Source organism: Parasteatoda tepidariorum, chromosome 7 (genome assembly GCF_043381705.1).
Source record: "Parasteatoda tepidariorum isolate YZ-2023 chromosome 7, CAS_Ptep_4.0, whole genome shotgun sequence".
Taxonomy (NCBI): Eukaryota; Metazoa; Arthropoda; class Arachnida; order Araneae; family Theridiidae; genus Parasteatoda; species Parasteatoda tepidariorum.
In genome coordinates, this window is record NC_092210.1 from 3959106 (window position 1) to 3980188 (window position 21083).

General features: G+C 29.3%; 1 protein-coding gene across 2 annotated transcripts in view; it reads right to left on the reverse strand.

The window, feature by feature from the left end:
• LOC107456088 (iroquois-class homeodomain protein IRX-6) overlaps positions 1-21083 on the reverse strand; it is a 54286-nt gene that overhangs the window by 12376 nt on the left and 20827 nt on the right. For both annotated transcript variants that reach the window (XM_071183006.1, XM_016073862.3), the window contains exons 2-4: positions 10040-10291; positions 6762-6865; positions 5838-6178 (exon numbers count right to left, since the gene is read on the reverse strand). In XM_071183006.1, coding sequence (XP_071039107.1) covers positions 5838-6178; positions 6762-6865; positions 10040-10285 — 691 coding nt within the window. In that variant the 5' untranslated portion in view covers positions 10286-10291. The remainder of the gene's footprint in view (positions 1-5837; positions 6179-6761; positions 6866-10039; positions 10292-21083) is intronic.

A 21083-nucleotide genomic window follows, 5' to 3' on the forward strand; every position in this document is an offset into this window, starting at 1 on the left:
GTGTATGTTTCAAGTCAAGGCAGATTTTAAGTCATTTATTACATAGTTAACTCCTGCAAGGCAAAAGCGGTCTCTCATACTTCCGTTTGATTAGAACAACCCCAAAACATGTCTCATTCCAAGAAATTAAACCGATACACGGCGCTAATCTCTCAATTGGGAGCTTTCGCGTGAGACAGGCCTATAAATATCGTCCAGATCTTTTCTGAAACAATGCGGGGTTTCGTCAAAAATGGCCTTTCTTCTTTTTGTTTCGGCTATTTTCTTCTTCGGGGAAACTCCTCTTACCTAGTATAACTGCGTGTAATTATTGTTGACGGACGGGGCCAATTTGCTAGGAGTATGATTTGTGTGCCTTGTGTTGAAGGGCCCCTCCCCTTTGTACCTATCTCATGGCACGTTGGGCCCCGAAGGTTGCACGAGAAATCTCTGCTCCTGGAATATATAGCACTCACTTATCGTGGCTCGTAAATTTTGCGTCATGGGCTTCAATTGAGTTGTCCACCTTCTAGCGGGCTCTGGTCAATGGGCCTGCCGTGCCCAAAGCCGGCAATTACACACTCTCTAGATGTCTCAATTATTGCTCTTTTTTTTCTTCCCTTGGCAGAATGTCTTTAGCATACAGCTTGACAGGTGTTGGGCAAGTTATAAATCGGGACATTAAATAAAAAGTATATGAGGCACAAGGCATGTGACGTGCATGTCAGTCATAATTCTGTAATGCGCTATTAGCCGCTTAACTTTGCCTTCGAGGGGCAGATTTCCTTGTGTGCGTACACGTATACAATTTAGTTTTTATTGCTTTACGACGTGTGATGACTGGTCGTTAGATGGTTCGTTTTTATAAGGTTGTTTTTTAAACACTGGTTGTGGTTGGAAATTAAAACATATACCAGAAGAAGGGGGGAGGGATGTCAGACATATACGAAAATTGAGATGTCAACTATGCGTGGTTCAGTAATGAAGTTATTAATGTCGTTCTCGTTATTTTTGTCGTTCTGCAAAAGGCCATTTCTAAGGGGAGAGCAATAAGAGGCATGTCGGTTCCCGTTAATGGGCCACTTACCGGCGCCACTGAACAAAGTAGCCATTTCTGAGAAATTAGATTTTTTTTTTGTTTTTTTTTTGCCTTGAAGTAGAAAAGTATGATAGGAATCTTTCATATCACTCATTTAGATTCGGTTATAAATGAGTGATCTGATCTATGTTTACAAATAGGTATAATTTTAATAATGGTGAAATGATTTGCAATGTTAATTATCCCCAAAGAAGATTACACTGAAGAGGTATTTACAACTAAATTTGGTCATCAACTCTTTTTTTTATTTATTATTATTAATCTTATTATGAGCATGCAAATTTGACTCGCCAAATTAACCGAAAAATTCCCCTTTTAACAAATAGAATGGAATAGGTGGTGTAAAAAATTATTTTAATCAATACATAACATTATTTTTTTTTTAAATCAGTCATTTCGTCAAAGGCGAAAAACTTTGACTAATAAAATGAGTTATGATACTTTTTTTTATCTAGATGAAATTAGTCTTAATACCTTTCATTTTCGATCGTTTATGCATTTCGTAATTCCAATTCTTAAACTTTCCTTTAAATATATTTCACATTATTAGCGACTGTTGTCGTATACGTAAGCACTTAAAGTGGTGAAGTTGAATTATGATCTGGTTATTTAAGAGTGGAGACAGGGTATAAGCAATTCTTACGTAAGACGTAAAAATACTCCTATTTTTAAAATTTTCTTAGAAAGCGAAATAAAATTATTAAATTACTGAATGAAAAATTTAAAATTTGTAATAAAAGATGCATCTGGGGGTGAAAAAATTGGAGAAAAAAAAATTCCTTTGAAGAATTTCAGATGTCAGCGATTTTGTACGCAAAAATAAAACACAAGATTTCTAAAGAATATTTTGCTCAAAGATTAAGGATATTAATTGCAACAATTTTTTTAATGCTTTTATTTTGCCAAGTTCCATCTTTTATTTTAAATTTAATCTTAAAATTAGACTACGGAATAGTAAAACTACAGCGAAAGTCAAACAGTGATTTTTATACGTAAGCGTGAGAGGATGTTTGTGATCTGCTTATTTTTGCTGACAAGGAGGAGAAAGAGGGTGCAAATTCCCCCCCCCCCCAAGAAAAAAAATGCTTACGTAATATTTGAACGGACCACTAGCCAATTATGGTTACGTGTTATTGAATATTTTGAAATGAAAATCAAAATAATTCAGCTATTTTGAAAGATGCCTGTAAACAAAAATTCACAAAAAAAAAAGCGTTTTATTTCAAAAAGATGAAATCAAAATAAAGATATAATAGAAAACAAAACGTTGCAAAATGATTAATGATACAAAATAAAACAGGCTATAAAATCTTTCCTGATGTTAAAATAAATGAAGTATACTTAAAATAATTTTATAACATTTTCTTCAAGTTCAATACTAAAACGTTTACAAAAAGTACATTAAAGGCAGTTATTGTTACTTAATGTTTTTTCTTTTCTTCCTTTATCTGTTATCTGATGCAAATGAATTAAAGGAGACAAATCTTTCTTTTAACGATACTTGATTTTCCTCCTAAAGTCAAGTCCTCTTCATGAATTTAATACGTAATAACATAAGGAAATGTTTTTCAAAAAAATTAAAAGCTTATTTTTAAGTTGTTGAAAAATGCTTTTTAGCTGATTATTCGTAAATGTTTGTGCTTGAAGATAAGAAAAAAGACAATTCGTAACTCTTATTCTAATGATTTGATCGTGACTTTGAGAAATAATTGATTTCGATGTCAAATAATCGTGTTCTCTAATCTTGTTTAAACAACCTCAAAGAGATTTACGACTCGCAAGAGATTGTGTGTTCATTGTTATTATAAAGCATATCTACAGGGAAAAGTGTAGTCCTCAAAAACAACTTAATAACAGAGTTGGAAACATTTCACAGCGATTTTACATGTCATTTAAGAAAAATTATTGGATATGGAAACACGATACAAGCTTATAATTTGATTGCAACTAGAAATTGAAATCGTATCTTATAAGGTTGAAGGAGATATTTTTTAATTTAGTAAAATATGTTCTTTTAACACTAGAGAGACTGATACTTAGTATATACCTATATTGCCCAAAAGAAGCAATCGAAATGACTGGATTGTGAGAGAATAACTAATGTGCAAAGAAATTTGTTTAAAATTAATTTTTGATATTTTTTTACAGTTATATAACAAGCTATTAGTAAATATTAACAATAAAAAAATCATATACTGTACAAAAAGTCAACAAAATTCTACGACATTGTGTCATTATATAAATCATTGTTTTTCTAATTGAAATTAAAAAGCAGTCAAAATGACTTCCTTGGGCAATCTAGTATTAACTGTAAAAAATAGATCCTCAAATTTCTCGGAACTTTTTACGTTTTTAACGAAACCGTTCTTTGGTATTTGCTCTTGAACGAACATTTCGTCAAAGTGGCGAAATACCTATCGTCACTTCTAGGAAACGAATTTCGACAAAGGTGAAGACATATTTTGTCATTCCAGTTAACTCTCTCCCATAACGCACTGCGATGAGGCTCCCAAGTTAAGGAAACATTTTCGCCATATTTTTGAGAGTTTGCTTTTCGTCACAAATCATGTGATTTCGTGATTAAATGATTATCAAAATTAACGAAATACAGCTCAAGGATTACTGAATAGTCAGAAATGATGTATTTGTTTCCGAGAGTTTGTTATAGTGTGTATTTTAAGTGCACAAAAATATTGCTCAAAAATTAAGCAGGCACTTGGGGGGGGGGCGTGAAGGGGTGTTGGCAATGTTTACGTAAGACAAATAAAACCTCCTTATTGTCAATTTTTTTTCAAGCCAAAATATTTTTTAAAGCCCAAACATTTTGTTACTTTTTGTGAAATGACAAAATGTTTTTAAAAATGTGACATTTTTGAAAAATTTTAATTTAGAAATAAAGGTTAAATTTTGGGAAAGAAAAAAGAAAAATTTCTTTACGGCGTTTCAGATTTTTTTTTTTTATAATAAATTGAAACTTAAATTTTATTGACTACATGAAAACTGAATACAAGGGGAAAAAACTTTTTAAAGTTTTATTACCAAGAAACAAAAATGTAAATTCTATTTTGTATGCAAAAAAAAAAACTTTTATTCTATAAACCTATATCAAAAAGGTACTAAGGAACTAAAAATTTTCTTTGACAATAAAGCCTGAAAAAAAAAATCTTTTTAAATTATGTTAATTATACAAGTTTTATTTAAAAATACTCAGTTTTTTTAATTTTGTATCTGCTGATGAAAGTGATGGAAAACCTTTAAAATTGTAGAGATACGCATAAAAACAAATAAATAAATTAGAAAAAAAATTATAATTATTATTTTTCATAATTATAATTTTTTCCCCTCTAAAACAAAGGCTCCCACAAAAATTTTGATTGCGTATCCTTTTCTGAATGAAACTTATTTTAAATTTTATAAAATTTAAAAGAAAAATTAAAATTGTACCTCGTACCATTTATTTTCACTATCATACAAAAATATAAACTTGCACTTGTTTTATTAGTGTTTAGTCCTGCTAAAAACTATCTGACATAATATTTATAGAATTGTGTGCAACTCGATTCATTCCATACAATGATATAATATAATATTTTTACCACGATGGGTGAACAGGTTCGTATCCTGGAGTTGGCAATTATAATTTTTATAATGTTTATTAATAATTCTTTGAAAATTATGCATCGCCAAACTGCATCTTTCAATATGAATTGTTACTTATGCAGCAAAATTCAGATTGAATTCTTGAGCTTTCAATTGAAACTCAAAAGGGATAAATAACAATTCCGAAAATTACAATAGAATGTTTCCTTTGATGAGATAGTAAAAAAAAAAAAAATTAATCGAAGGTAGGGGGAGGGGAAGTAGAGATGTTTTTCTTTCCTAATCAGATGAAAACGTTCGATAAATAAAAACAATTGTTTTTCTATCTGTTTATGGACTTATTGTTTTCATTTTTATTTGTGTATCTCAGTAAAGGAGGGACTTCTGAAGCGTGACATCTAACGGGATAGTGTGTACACAATTGAACAATGGATCAGCACACAAAACATTGAGTTTGCATGCTTGTAGTGACACTAGTATGCAAACTAGTTTGCTAAACTCAAATTGAACAGTAGATGAAAATCTCTATGACACTATCACCAGAGTAAATTATTTTATTCTTAAAAGCATCCAACATGTACCAGTTTAGAAAAGTTTTAACTGCATGCACACATGAGTAATCGAGACATTTTAAAGAGTACTTCAATTGCATAGCGTTGATGCATTTTGAATGAATTAAGAAACACATTTCTATACAAACTTGTTAAGGGGCATTTATATAAGTTTATTATAGTATGATACTTTTTAACCCAAGTAAGATATTTTTAAACTCCATATTTTTAAGCACGGGGTATGATATTTTTAAACTCATGGTGTGATATCTTTAAACTCATGGTGCAATATTTTTAAACTCATGGTATGATTTTTTAAACACAAGGTACAATATGCTTTACTCATGGTATGATATTTCTAAACACAAGGTACAATATGCTTTGCTCATGGTATGATATTTTTAAACACAAGGTACAATATGCTTTACTCATGGTATGATATTTTTAAACACACGGTATGATATTTTTAAACTCATTGTATGATATTTTTAAAGACACTGTATGATACTTCTAAAAAGTTTAGAATTACTTCGCACAGTTCGTTTACAATAACAATCGAAAGTAAAAACTGCAGCAAATAAGAAATGAGATTAGGATAATGATCTTACTTTGATTTTCATTCGAATCGCTGAGTTCGCTCTTAAGGTCATCCCCACTCTGCTGATCATCTTTATCATCATCTTCATCCACAGATACATCATCTAAATCATCCCCAGTTTTGTTCCTTGGCTCCCACGTCATTTTGTTCTCTTTTTTCAGCCTCCTGCGAGCATTCGCAAACCACGTTGAGACTTGTGTGAGAGTCATTTTGGTGATGATGGCCAGCATGATCTTCTCACCTTTCGTCGGGTAAGGATTCTTACGGTGTTCGTTGAGCCAATTTTTCAACATACCCGTTGTTTCACGTGTCGCGTTGCGACGTCGCGCTTCACTATCAACAGGATCAAACCTAGGACAATGAAAAAAAATTAGTACCCTTATTAGTTACTATAATAGAAGGGGAAAAAAACATTGTAAATACATTTCGTTTTTTTTTTTTTTAAAGTAAAAAAATTTTTTTGTGAATTTTTATATTTGGTCGTGATTGTATAAATCCGTAGAGACAGCTTTCGAGATTTGCGCATACGCAGTTAAGGTACACCTCGAAAGCTTGTAAAAAACTAATTTTAAAAACTGAAAATTTTCAGTTGGAATTAAAACGAAGTATAATTATTGACGCATATCTATATCACAAATGAAATAAACGAATATGTTAATGAAAATTAAAATAATAGTAAAATAATACAATTCCTTGTTGCAAGGTGATAGCAAGAAAGTATATTAAATTATAAATGGGACCAAAAAAAAATTCAGTTGGAAATATTTTGTATTTTATACTATGACATAATAGAATATTAATATTATAAAAGTCCATGAGCAAATAAAAAAAATTAAAACTATTTAAAAATGTAAGTTTTTTGTAAAACATAATAGTTAAGAAAATGAAACTTATAAATTGTGAGTTATAAACTTTAATAAATTTAAAAGCATACCGATCTCCGTACGGAGAATATGCGGCGAGTACAGGTTCATATCCGTGTCCTGGTGGTAGGGATGCCCAGGCAGCCCGAGGATCTTTTATGTCATAAGGAGATGCCTGAAAAACAAATTTTATTAAAATAAGGCACATTTTTTCAGTAATTATGTTTGTTTTTACTACTGCATAAAGCCTATAGTAAAAATTAAAATTATCAATGAATATTTAAAAAAAAAAGAATCCTAATAATCATTTTGCATTTGAAAGTGTTATAAATTTATGCATAGGGAAAACAGCATGAATAATTTGCGATAAACTATATTTATGTTAAGGATTTGAAAACAAATCTAAGCACGTGTGTATTAATCAAATAAATTGAACAGTTACAAGGTCAAAAATCTCTTAGTGTCTTGGACCTATTTTAATTATAACTGATCATGTAACACTGCAATTTTTAACGGAAGATATACTACTCATTTTTATCCGGATACTTAACTATTCTGTTTATTTTAACGAGTTAAATTACTCTGCATATTAGTTGTAACTTTAGCTGAAAAATGCTATACAAAAGGAGATGATTTTTTTTAATTCGGATGATTTATATTTTGAAGGGTATTGAACTATCTTATCGCTTAAATGAATAAGTTGCTAAATTAAACCATCTTATTGTTCAAATAAATAAATAAGTTGCTAAATTTAACCATTTTATTGTTCAAATTAGTAAAGGTGCTTATGGTCCAAATGAATAAAGTGCTAAATTGGACCACATTATAATTCAAGTGAATGCGTTACAAATTTGAACCATTTTATCGTCTAAATTAATAAGGTGCTAAATTGAACTATTTTATTGTTCAGATTAATAAGGTGTTAAATTGAACCATCATATCATTCAAATGAATTAGTTGCTAAAATAAATCATATTATTGTTCTTCTTAAACTTGNATTTATTGATACATGTAATTATTATGTGTACAATGGTTACACCTATAGAATTTTTACCTTTTTCCAAAGTTCAAGGTTTTGGACACTTTAAGACAGTTTAATCCAGTTTAGGACAGTTTTACCCAGTTTAGGACAGTTTTACCCAGTTTAAGACAGTAAAACCCACGTGTCCTGTCCAAAACCAGTTTAGGACGTCAAAAACCCCAACCCTGGTTTCAATGTATGGAAATATGGTTTAATTGTGCAACTTAATAGGGTGGCAGTAAATTTTGCTGTGTAATTTCAAGGTACCCATATTATGGTTCAAATTTGTACTCATTTTTCTAAAAGTGTATGATTAAGACAAAGCCATACCGAAATGAAATAACATTTACCAAATGATCTAAACACAAATTTTGACGATGAAGGGAAGGATATATTGATGCAATAATCTAGAACTGAATCCACTTAAATGCTAAAAATTAATACAGTTACGAATAAAATGTTTGTTAAAATGTCATATACTTTTAATTTATTATTCTTCAATTTATTTTTAACATATGGTAACTAACATATAAATTGCCATAATTTTTAAGATCCGAGCCGAAATTTAGAAATATTTTATTTTTAGTACTTTAAAAAAGTATAAATTGTTTAACCGAATACTACAAGTGTAAGTGAATAAAAATTATAGCAAAAACTTAGTAATGAAAAGAAATTAGTAAACAGCTTCAGGAATTATTATAATTATTACTAATTAAGGAGTTGAGTTTCATTATTAGTAGTTCAAGCATGAATGAGATTTGAAATCAAAAATCTTCGTTATTGATAATTAATAGTTGATTTTAATTTATTAGTACAAAACTGTCTAGTTTCCCATTTAATAAATAATCCGTAAATTATTTTATCAAATGTCATACACTTTGTTTGTAAATTATCTTAGGAATAAAAAAGAGAGCAGAATTTCTAAATATCTAATTAATATTCTTTTTTTGTCTAAATAATATTGCAAGATTTAAAACTAACTTATTTTTCTTACGCTAAGAAAATTAATGTTTTCTTTTTTTTTGTTATTTTTTTAAATCAAAAATGAATACATTTACGAATAAACAGTTTGTTAAAATGTCATATACTTTTACTTTCTGACATAATTTATAGTGTTTTCAAAATTTACGCATAAGCTAACCCTAATATTATGTTATTTTTTAAGAACTAAGATTCCAGTTAGAAAACACTTAACATATATTAAAACTGAATTAATATAAATAAATATTAACTAAAGAAAAATTAAACAGTATGAATATTAATATAAATTTTACTGTCAATATTATAGATTAATATTTATTCCTGTTGTTATTCTCTATAAAAATCCGTGCTTTGGAAAAATTTTAGAATAACTTGAAAACTAGATGAATAATTGATACAATTTTAAAATGAAATCGAAAAATTATTGAGTATTGAACTTAGAGCACAAAAGTCAAATGAAAAGTATTCATCAGTAGTAAATGAATTTATTATAACCGTCCCAAATCAATTTTCTTGCATCAATTGGCATAATCGATAATGGATGGACATAATCGATACAAATTTAATTGACGTATTATTAAGCTCTAAAAATAACAGTTGAAAACGCCTATTTTAATGAATGTTTCTGTCAACTTTCTTGTTTTAATGCATTTTTAAAAATGAGGAAACATTTTATTATTTTATTTATCGATTAAAAAAATAATTAATATTAATTAACTAATAATAGTTCATCTGAACTTTACATTTTAGAACAACAATGGGGACGAAAAAGAATTAGCCAAGGAGGGTTTTTCCCGCGGTATAGCATTATCTTAACAATTAATAGAAATATATATATAACATGAAACAAATGTAAAATAAATAACGTAATTTAAATATTGGGTTTATATTAAAATTAAAGTCGAAATTCAAACAGCAAAAAGTGGCTTTTTATTGTTTTAACATCATATTGTTTTAACATATTGTTTTCTCTAATGAAAATTGTTATCTCTATTAAAAAATTCTCTAAAAGATTAGTCACAATAAGTCCTTCAATACATAAGTTCGAGAAATAAAAAAGTAAGTAAAATAAATTATTTAATAGATTTATCGCATTTGAAAATAAAAACATTCTAAACATAAATGACTAACATAAAAAAAAATAAATAAATATTTTAATAGATACATCATAATTGAAAGTAAAAGCATTCTAACTATAAATGACTAACATAAAAAATAAATAAAAAAAAATTTAATAGATATATCGCGATTGAAAGTAAAAACATTCTAAACATAAGTGACAGACAAATAATTGATATGGTTTCATACGAACCACCCCCGATAGATCGATAAAGAGGGGTGACTTACCAAGGTGGTCGAATAGAGCATGGCAGGGTGGTGGCCGCTCATGTAGGTAGCAGCGGCGACATGGTCTGGGTATCCAGCCGCGCCTGCGGCGTACAATTCAGAAAGCCTCGGGTAGGCCGTGCCTAGAAGCCGACCGTCATACGGTAGGGAACAGACGCTAGAGCCGGGATGGGCCTGACTTACTAGTGTGTCGGGTGGCATGCTGTTTGAGGCTGGATAGTGGACGCTGGGGTGCTGGCCTGTCATCAGAAGCTGAAAAATAAAAAAAAAGAATGTTAGGGAAAGGAGAGATTGGTTGGTACTAGGGGGAGTGTCTACGACCCCCGATAACTTTTTTCACCCCCAACAAAAATTTGAAGGAAAATGCTTTATATTTTTTTTTTGTGTGCAAAATATGCCCATATGCTTCGATATCATCAGTATTTATTTCATAACCTGGTAATACAGCTTATTGGTACCTTAACTAAAATTTATTAATCATTAGTTTGCTACAATGTTAGAAATTTCACGGAAAAAAATGGTCACGTAACAATTTATTTGTCATTTTACCAAATTCAAACAAAACTGTCAAATTACCGTAAATAAGATGGTAATCGAACTGTTAATTGTGAGAAAAAACAGTTTATTAACTGCTTTTACCTAATACGGTTAAACAACCAGAATTTCATCGCACGAACCAAGCCCATCTAATAAAGAGACTTAGTTTCTTGCAACTGCGTAAATGTTACAAATGAGAGGGCTAATCTATCAGTCTCGTGATCGACAGGTCTCTAAGTTGTACCACAATATTTCCTCTATTTCTTTGTTTCTAGTGTCTTGCACTTCCCAATTTGTGCCCTGCTCTCTCCAGTGCCCATTATCTGAAGAAAAGCCTAGCTCCTATGTCCAGTTTAAATTTCTTTTTTACGGTTTTGAAACCATGCTAGCTCCCAAATGATTAAAAAACCGTTTAGTTTCGTATTCATGGTTTCATAACCTTCCTATTTGTAAACGGTTTTAAAACCATAAAAGTAAAAAAATGTTCTTCACCGTGAACTTTACGGTTAATTGAATGGACAGATTGTTGCCGGTTATTTTACTATAATTTGAAGTTTTAAGAGAATGCTCTATAGCGGGATAAAACCTTCATTGCCAATTCTCTTTCACCTGCATAAGTAATTTAGAACTTGAAATGTTTAAAAAAAATTTAAATTAAATTAAAAAAAAGATTAAAAAAAAAGCTAATTCGGGTTTGAGTTAGAGCAAATAATGAAGTTTCAAATGTTGAAATGTTCCTCATAATTTATTTGCATTTTAATATTTGAAAACATTTTTCAGCATTTGAGATTTCTTGGTTTACACTAGATTTGCGTGGACCCATTCTTTTTCCTTTCAAATTAAAAAAAAATCGCTAGCCAATCTCAAAACATTATTGAAATAAATTTTTTTTTTTTTACCGTGTTTTACTTTTTTAATAGTTGTAAACATTAAGTATTTGGAGCGGAATGTTAATGATTTTCATGCTGTCAATGTGTTTTTAATATATATATATTGGAAAATTTGCATTTTGGAGTGAAAATAATTAACTTAGACAAGGTTCAAATATTACTCTAGTATCTAAAGTTATATTTTATTTGTTTTCGCTAACAAGGGAGGGGAAAAGAAAGATAAACAATGTTTACGTAAATCACTAAATTTCTTTAAAATGCACAAAAATTCCCTTTGATCAATAAAATTAATTAAAAGATAAAATGCTGCATTGAAAGTATCACAGTTAAGAGTAAAGAACTGCTTATTTTCAATAAATGGCATATTTTCAGTTCCTTATTTTAAATAAAAAAGCAAATTTTAACAAGCCTTACTTTACTTAAAGCTAATGAATCTAGAATCGTTTTTAATTACAAAGGCCAATTAAATGCTGTTCTGTCTGAGAATATGTATTTATAAAATAGCCCATCAATTTTAAAAGGGTATATTGTTCTTGGTATCTCTAACGTTCATTTAATTCAATTTTTTCAACTAATTCAATCTTTTCAACTTAAGTAATGTATTACTTTACCCATCGCTACATCAATAAGTGTTGAGTGATATTTCTATTAACTGAAAAAAACCGATTCTTTTGAAAGTCTCACATGGTCAACTAGTTTTTTTTTATTCAAAGCCAATTGCGTGCGTTTGCATATTATTTGCGACACACACACTTTTTTATTCTTTAGTTCCTGACTTCTGATCTTTTCGTCAGGGTGATTTGCAGATTTATTGCTTCCTCTATGAAGTATGGCGCTAATAACTACTTGGATATATTTAGAGAAAAAAAAAGGAAAAAAAAAAGGGAAAAAAAAGCAGGTGCCTTTTTTTCAAGCGTCTAAAGAAGGGAAGAACATCAAAGAAAAGAATACCACATTAAGGTGCAGACCGGTACGAAGATGCTAACTACCCATCAGTTATGCTTAGAATATTTTGATAAGCATCTGTCGCCAATTCGTGACTCGTCAGATTTGTAGCCACTAATAGCACCATCAAATAAATGAGGTGAGAAAATCCAAAGCCAATCAAAAGCGAAATAAAGGTGTTTCGTATTGGGGTGTTAACATGAATGAGACACCATACACATATTAAGTTGTATGTTCACTTTTAACCAACTTCCAAGTAACGATTCAGTTTTTATGTTTGAAAATTCAAGAGTTAAGCAAGCATAAAGTGCATAGCTAAAAAAGTCAAGTACGCATGCGCATTATAGTCGAGGTAGGAAAGATAAATTTCAATTAAAACCATTTTTGAAATGTTAAGCCCTTTCTGTTGACCGAAAATTATGAATTAAGCTTTAAAAATGTTATAATAAAGAAATGGCAAATAAATCTTCTTTCTGCCATCTAAATCTTCTTTAAAGGAAAATAAGTGCAAAATTAAAGTATAATAAAACTATTGGTAATTTTTTACCAATAGTTTTATTATTCTTCAAAATAATTCTATGAGATTCTAAATTTTAATTTTAGAAGCAATGAATCTTTTTTTTTTTATATATATTATATATGGTAACGAAGATATAAATTGTCTTAATTTTTAAGATCGTAGACGAAATCTACAAATATTTTATTTTTGGTACTTTAAAAAAATATTAACTTCTTATCCAAATACTAAAAGTGTAAGTGAATAAAAATTGTAGCAAAAACTTAGTAATAAAAAGAAATCAGTAAAAAGCTTTAGGAATTATTTTAATTAATAATTATTATTACTAATTAAGGAATTAGTTTTATTATAAATAGTTCAAGCATGAATGAGATTTTTAATCAAAAATCTTTGTTATTGATAATTTGTATTTGATTTTAATGTATTAATACAAAATTGTCTAGTTTCCCATTCAATAATTAATTCGTAAATTATTTTATCAAATGTTATATATTTTGTTTGTATATTATCTTAGAAATGAAAAACAGATAGAATTTCTAAATATCTTATTAATATTTCTCTTTTTTTTAAAAAAAATATTGAAAGATTTAAAAATAACTTCCTTTATTTACGCGGAGAAATTAAATGTTTTTTTCCTTCAAAAATTATGTTTTTTCTTATTTAAAAAGAATAATTGCTTAAGCAAATGCTGTAGCAAACTTGTCAGGTGTTTTAAAATTGAAAATTTAAAAAAACATGGCTGATTTCAAATAAATATTTAATAACCGTCTTAAAGTGCCCTTAACTTTAAACTATAATTTTTGATTTTTCTTCTTGTACTAAACAAACAAAAATGAAATAAAAAACTTTGAGAACCACGAGTCAATTTCTAATTTACTTAATCATGTTAGAATCCAAAATCATGAATTAGAAAATTCAAAATAATGATTGTTTAAGCAAATGCTAACTTGTTAAGTGTTTTATAAATAAAAGCTTCAAAAAAAAAAAAAAAAAGTTGCTGATTTTTTAATAAATATTTAGTAACAGTCTTAATATCAAGGTTATTTAAGATAATTTGTGATTTTTTTTCTCTCTCTTGTTCTTAACAAGCAAACTAAAATGAAAACTTTGTGAGAAACATGAGTCGATTTCTAATTAACGCTTCAAGTAATAAGCGTCATAATCGTGACACAAGAATTCATTTTTGATTCATGGATGAACTCCTAAATCATCAACACCTATTTTTTTCTTTTAAATTTTTTTTCACCTCTTTCAATCCTGGAAAGAATATTCGGGCTATTGGCAATAAATTACACTTTTCTTTTTCCATCCGCAACATCAAGCACGAATCGTTCGAAATTTCGGAATAGAATTCCTCTTTGATCGTTTTATTTATTTTTTTATTTACGCCCAAAATAAATCATTCCTTTTTTTTCTCTCTTATTCTTAATTCGTTCTTACGTGTAATCCAACTTGTCTTGGAACACAAGATAAAGTCGACTTGTAACTTAATAAGGTGCTGTAGTTAGCAGACATGTTTCGGTCAGAGTTTTATCTTGTAAATTCCCTCCCCCCTCCTATCATTCTTTTCTTGCTCATCTCCCCCCTCTTGTAATCGTGTTCCTAAATTGGGGTGATATTATTCAAGGGAAAGGTAACTTGTAATCGGAGGTGAAAATTGTTTAATCGAATTTTCTTTTTATTTCTGGAGGTGTGGCTGCGTTTAGATATCCGAAGCATGTTTCGCCAACCCAAAGTAGGTTTTTGACGCCGTCTCAATTTTCCAATTTTGCGGGGATGAAAATTAAGAAGTTATTACATTGTTATTAGTTACAACATGATAACTGACAGGGAATATTATTTTAAGCTCTCTTTACACCATACGTGATATTTTAATGCGCTTACTGACGTCATAGCTATCATAGCTGCCAACACGGATAGGAAAGATATTACGAAATAATATAAATTTCATGATCATTTTTGCATAATGTACTAAATATTTTACGTAAGGGAAATCTTAGGGATTTTTATAGTCATCAAAATCGAAAAACTGCAATATTTTCCAGTTATTATTGACATCAAAAACACTTGGAATGTTATATATGTTTCGAATACTAATAAGGCATTTAATTCATCAAAGATAGTTAAAGTTTGTTTTTAAACTCATTTAAAAAGAGAGTTCTGAATAAAAATAAACGGAAAATTTTAGAACAAAAAAAGTTTTGAATTGATTTCTATAAATGGGGTTCGCTTCATTATGTATTAATACTACTACTTATTTAAATATTCTAGCAAACAAGCAATAATCTGTAAAAAAAATTTATTTCAATAGGGATTTTTTTAGGAAACTTACTTAATTTTAGTGAATTTTCTAAAATGTACAAAAACTAACAGAATTTTTATTAAACCAGTAGACCAGGAGAAACTGGTAAAATCCAGTAGTTTACTGGAAAATCCTGTAGAATTGGCAGCTATGCACGATGAACACAATTCACATTGCTGTGACTGTGTGTTTTGTTAATATATGGAGCCACTAGAATAGCACTTTTTATTATTTTAGTGTAATTTGGAGTAGATATTTTTCAACGTTGTTGTGTTCACCTCATGAAATAAATGCCTGTAATTTACAGTGATGCAACAATTTTTTTGTATAAATGGTAGTACTCTATGAAGTAGAAGCCTGCGATTGGATTTTTACTGTTTTGAAGCAAGTATTAATATTGCTGTTTGCGTAACTCGATATTGTTCACCATTAATTGATGAGGGCAAATTCACGAAATAGATATCTGCAACTCGTAGTTGATGATATTGGATATTTGTATTTTTAAACATTTCTGTTTAGTTTTATACATAATCGGGACTAGCTGGATTTAATACTCTACCTGGAATGTAATTAAGAGCAATCATTTTTTTAAAAATCTGTGCATAAATTATTTATCAATGATTCAATTTGCATAAAGCTTTTCAATTCTTTAACTTAAAAAAATCTAGTATATAGAACTTCATTTTAAGCATAATAGAATGGATCTAGAACACTTTTTTCGTAAGTTTATTCAGGTTGAATTGGCAAAATTGCTCGTTTGTACATAAAACTCATACATTCGAGATGTGAAAAGTTTGTTGCGTTGCTATGTTAGGTTGGAAAAAAATAACATTATTCAATTGCATTAATGGTTCAAATACGAATCAATCCTTTTTATTCAATTTTTTTCCCTTCCCAAATGCTTGGTCTTATTATTCTAGAAAAGTAGCAACCCACCATTCTCCCAATAAGAACTACCTCAATAGTTCTATTATTCCTTCTGTTTTCCTTTCTAAAGCTAAATGTATTTTTTTTTGGTGCAACTTACATTTTCTTCGAAGGCGAGGGAAAAAAAAATGTTTTTTTTTCCTCTTCATGGGTGGGTGGTAAAACATATCCACAATCCTTTCATTAATTGTTTTTCAGTGTATCCAGCACTACATGTTCCCTCATTAGGGGACTGAAAGGTATCATAAAAAGGCATCAGAATCCTCCAAAATCGAAGGTAGCATTCCTAACACGCTTTCATCAACTAACAAACTACAAAGCAATAGCTCCATCCACTACAAAGCCTAAGTCCATGGTATTGTGATACACAGCGTGACCGAATATAATTAATGAACATAGCCGGTCATTAACAGGGGTCACTTGTTATACAGCCATCCAATCAAAAGCCTTTCACACCACCAACAACCAATCCCGATCAGCCTTTGTCTTGTAAAAGACGATGCAGTTGGAAGACCAAGCAAACAAGCCTTATAAAAAAAAATACATACCGGAGATGGTGGCAATAAATAAACCCATTGGTGTCATTTTTTTTCCAAAATTATAAACAGAAGCGCAGAACACGACTAGGGTATTAATACATTTTTCATTCGTTTTTATCTATTTCATTCAGGATTTCGTTTGGAGTCCTCAACGCGTGTTCGTCGTTCTGCTTGAATGTTCTGGAAGGAACAAAATTGTTCTCGGAGGCTTTTAAACTTCATTATCTAGATTCGAACATTCTAATTTTCTACTTTTGAAAAATGGCACGATGTTATGCGATTCGATTTCTTGTCTTTCAAATTACATCGCATTAGCTTTTATCTTGTGGTTGTTTGAAATGTTTTTTGAAGCAAACCGATTTAAGAAGACGGATTAAAAGAAAACATAGAAGCAGAAAAACTCAACTGATTGTTCCGAATGTAGCAATATTTCTCCGAAGATCTTTATCTCTGGGCGGCTGTCATCTTTTCAAAACAATAAAATGTCATCCCGATTACGACCTGGATAAGCGATCACTCATTTAAATAGTGATCCACTTATAAAACGATTTCTGAAAAAATAACATTCGTTAATCCCTCGTTATGAAAGATTTGTTTTGAAACATTCTTTTTATGCATTAATTGTTTATTCTCTAAAGGCTTATTTATCGAAAATTCTAAGCGATATTGTATATTGTTAGAAAGTTCTCAGAAAAAATGTTTAAATAACATTTTATGATTGCTATTTTAATTATTTAATGGTTGTTATTTTCAAACAAAAGTCTAATAACCATAAATAAGATGATATGTAAACTGTTAACTGCGAGAAAAACAGTCTGTTAACTGCTTTCACCTAATACGGTAAAACAACCAGAATTTTATCGCAACAACCAGACCCACCTACTGAAGCCACTTTGTTTCTTGCAGATTGGTACATATTATAGCCGAATGAGCTAAACTGTAAATCTCATGAGCGACAGATCTGGGGTTCGAGTCCCATCGTTGACATCAAAATATTTCCCCCCACTCATTTCAACACGTGATGAGTTTCAGTGTCCTGCACTCTCTAATTCGTGACGTTGGACTATTAGATATCATAGATATCAGCACCATGAAGGTGGTAAACTATCACCAATGTCCAGTTAAATCTGTTTTTTAACGTTATGAAACCTTGCTAGTTGTAAATGGGTAAAAAAAAAACGTACATTTTTGTGTTCATGATTTTTAACCATACTAGTTGTAAACGGTTTCAGAACCAAAAAGGTAAAAGACGTTCTATACCGTAGTTGGAGGGACTGACTGTCGACAGTTATTTTAGCATATTTTATGCATGATATTTAACAAAAATTTATTTGTTCAAGAATTGATTTATGAGCAATATTTTCTTGAAACTAGTCGCAATATAAATTCGTTATGTATTTCATTTACATAACGAATGCATACATAACGAATAATTACAAAAATAACAAAGAATTCATAATTAATTTTATTCCTTGTCTATGATAAAAGTTCATTTGATTAATTCATTAAATTGATTAGTTCATTTGGTTCATTTGATTAATATTTATTTAAGGACCAGGTTTTTCTAGTAAAAAAAATCTAGTAAAAAAGATAATAATAAATTATTTAATGCAACAAGCTTGTTACCTTTGCAATGTTTTATTTGTTGAAGAATTGGAATAAAATTAATATTTTTCGTTAAACTATTTAAAAAATTTATTTACAATGAAATATTCAGCTTGATTTGAAAAATAAACATTATATTTGATAAGGATTCATTTGCTAAAGTATTTATTTAAACACAATATATTCTTAAAACTATTCGCAATATTAGTTTATAACCATAATTTTATGCACTGGGTTTTCTAATGGCTTGTTAATTAAGGATCTCTAAGCAAGGTATTTTAATACCTTACAATACCTTTGAAGAGTCTAATCGTTCAATTTTTGCGGTGGGAATTATTTTTAAAATATTACAAAATATTTAACGGATTGTGTTAAATATTTTAATAATAGAAAAATAATAATAAATAGAAAACTATTAATAAATAGAAAACTATTAAAACTAACCTATAGTGTCATTTTGGAAAATAGTTTTAATGACAAATAATTTTGAATTTTTGAAGTAAACTTTTCCATTGCTAAAAGAGTTGATTTGTTCCAAACGCTTTTCCAAAGAATATATTTAAGCATCTTAAAATCAGTATATCGCTGCATTACATTTATTTTTAACGCCTTTTTAAAAAAAAAAAAAATTTAACTTTTCCCTCTTCGACATAAATAAATAAATAAAAAACAGAAACATTAACTTTACATCTTTAGGAAATGTGACAAATGCAGTGCAACCTCCCTTTTCCTGCTTTCTGTGACTTAAAGAACCGAAATTGAAATGAACTAATTTCTAAAATATCAAGAACCCATGTCACGTTGAAAAAGTTTAATAAAATAAACTGTTGCTGGGAGGTGTCACTAGAGATTGGCGTTACGAGCTGTCTCAATCAATCAGTCTTGTAAAGCCAACAAACCTCTTTCATTTCAACTCAAGGAATGGAAAGAAGCAAAAAAGAAGAGGATTTTTCGAATAAAAGAAAAGCCTCATTGATAAATCAGCGACGCAAATCGAGTCATAGGGAAGAACGTTTTTATCTGACAATGCACATTACATTTCCCTTATGGCGACTTTTTTCTATCCTTCCGTTTTACATTTATTTTAGTAGAATCTCGTCTTAATTTACATATACTAAAAAAAAAAATTTTTAAGTACGTTTTTTATTCATTCTAAAGTAAAATAAAAATTTAACGCATGAGTTAAAAATCTTATTGTCTGTATTTGGGTAAAGCACATAAGTGCATCACTGCCAACAAGAAAGAAAAATAAATTTAGCAGTGTTTAGAAGTTTAAAAAATTATCCATATTTTATAGAAAGTTTTAGTGCTATACAAAATAGAAGTATTCCAAAAACAGTAAATTATAGGGATTTTTTTTATAACCAATAAAATAATACAAAAATACATTAATTAACTACAAATTTAAACTCACTATGATGTTTGCAGCTAACTGAATTGAATATAAAACTTTTAATCAGGTTTATTTAAATTGAGTTTTTGAATAGTAAATAATACATAGAAAAGGAAAAAGTTGAACAGGAAATGATCTATATTTTATGCAACCTTTTAGAGCTATACAAAATAGAAGCAATATAAAAACAGAAAATTTAAGGAATTTTTTTCCATAAACAATAAAATGAAATACAAAAATCCATTACATTAACTACAGATTTAAACTCACTATGATGTTTGCAGTTAAATGAATCGAATATAAAACTTTTAATCAGGTTCATTTAAATTGAGTTTTGGATAGTAAGTTTTAAATAGTAAAATATATTAAAATCAATTTTTGACAGTTATTACAATTTTTTAAAAAAAATATGATAACAAGCAATAAATATTTTTAAATTAATATCAAAAATATTTAATAAATGCTCGAGTTTTAAAAAAGTAAAATTTTAAACTTGAAAAATATCAAAATGCAAACAAATTATGGCCGGATTAATAAGGATTAGGCAGTGGCGAATTAATCCTACATTAATAGTATTTGCATTTTGACACTTTTAAAATAATTATATTTCAGCATTTGAAACTTCATGGTTTGCTTTAAGTTTACCAGTATTTAACTTACTTTTCTTTCAACTTTTCATTTTAAAGTAGCAATGAAGGTGAATAAGAATTTTCCATTAAAAGTTTACGGTTTACGCGATACAGAGCCCTCTTTATTATTAATTTCGGACCTTCAATATACGTACTTCTTTAACTTCATTTTTAATTAATGACTTTAAAAATACATTATGGGCTAATCAATTTGCATTTCTGAAAATTGTTTACTTCAAAATTACCCAACCAGAAATATCATAAAGATAAATCATCTTCAATAATGAATCCTCCCAATTTAACATAAGTAATAGTTAAGCGGTTTTTGGAACAACATTTTCCAAAATTCCTGAGCACCATTAGGGGAGTACTAAATGATGCCACGCAAGAGGAGCTTGTATTTTTTCATTCGTCACTAAGTTCTCGAATTCCCATACTTGTAACCCTGGACTCGTGTTATAAATTTAAACGCAAACTATGGTAACAGCCACCCTTGCATTATTAAGCAGCCATCGAACTAGATTTTCTCATTTCATAACTACAAATAGGCATGGTCAAAAGAGGGGGTGGATTTCTAAAATCGATAGTCCAGACTACTTTTTTGAGACTCAGGCCAAAACAGGGACGACTGAAGCGAGACTATCTGGAATCCCTTTACGCAACACTTGTTTCGAATATTATCAAATAAGTGTGGCTTTTTTCTGTGGTTTAATTTCCTATTCTTGGATTCCTTTGGAGACATGCTAGAATGATCAGTGAG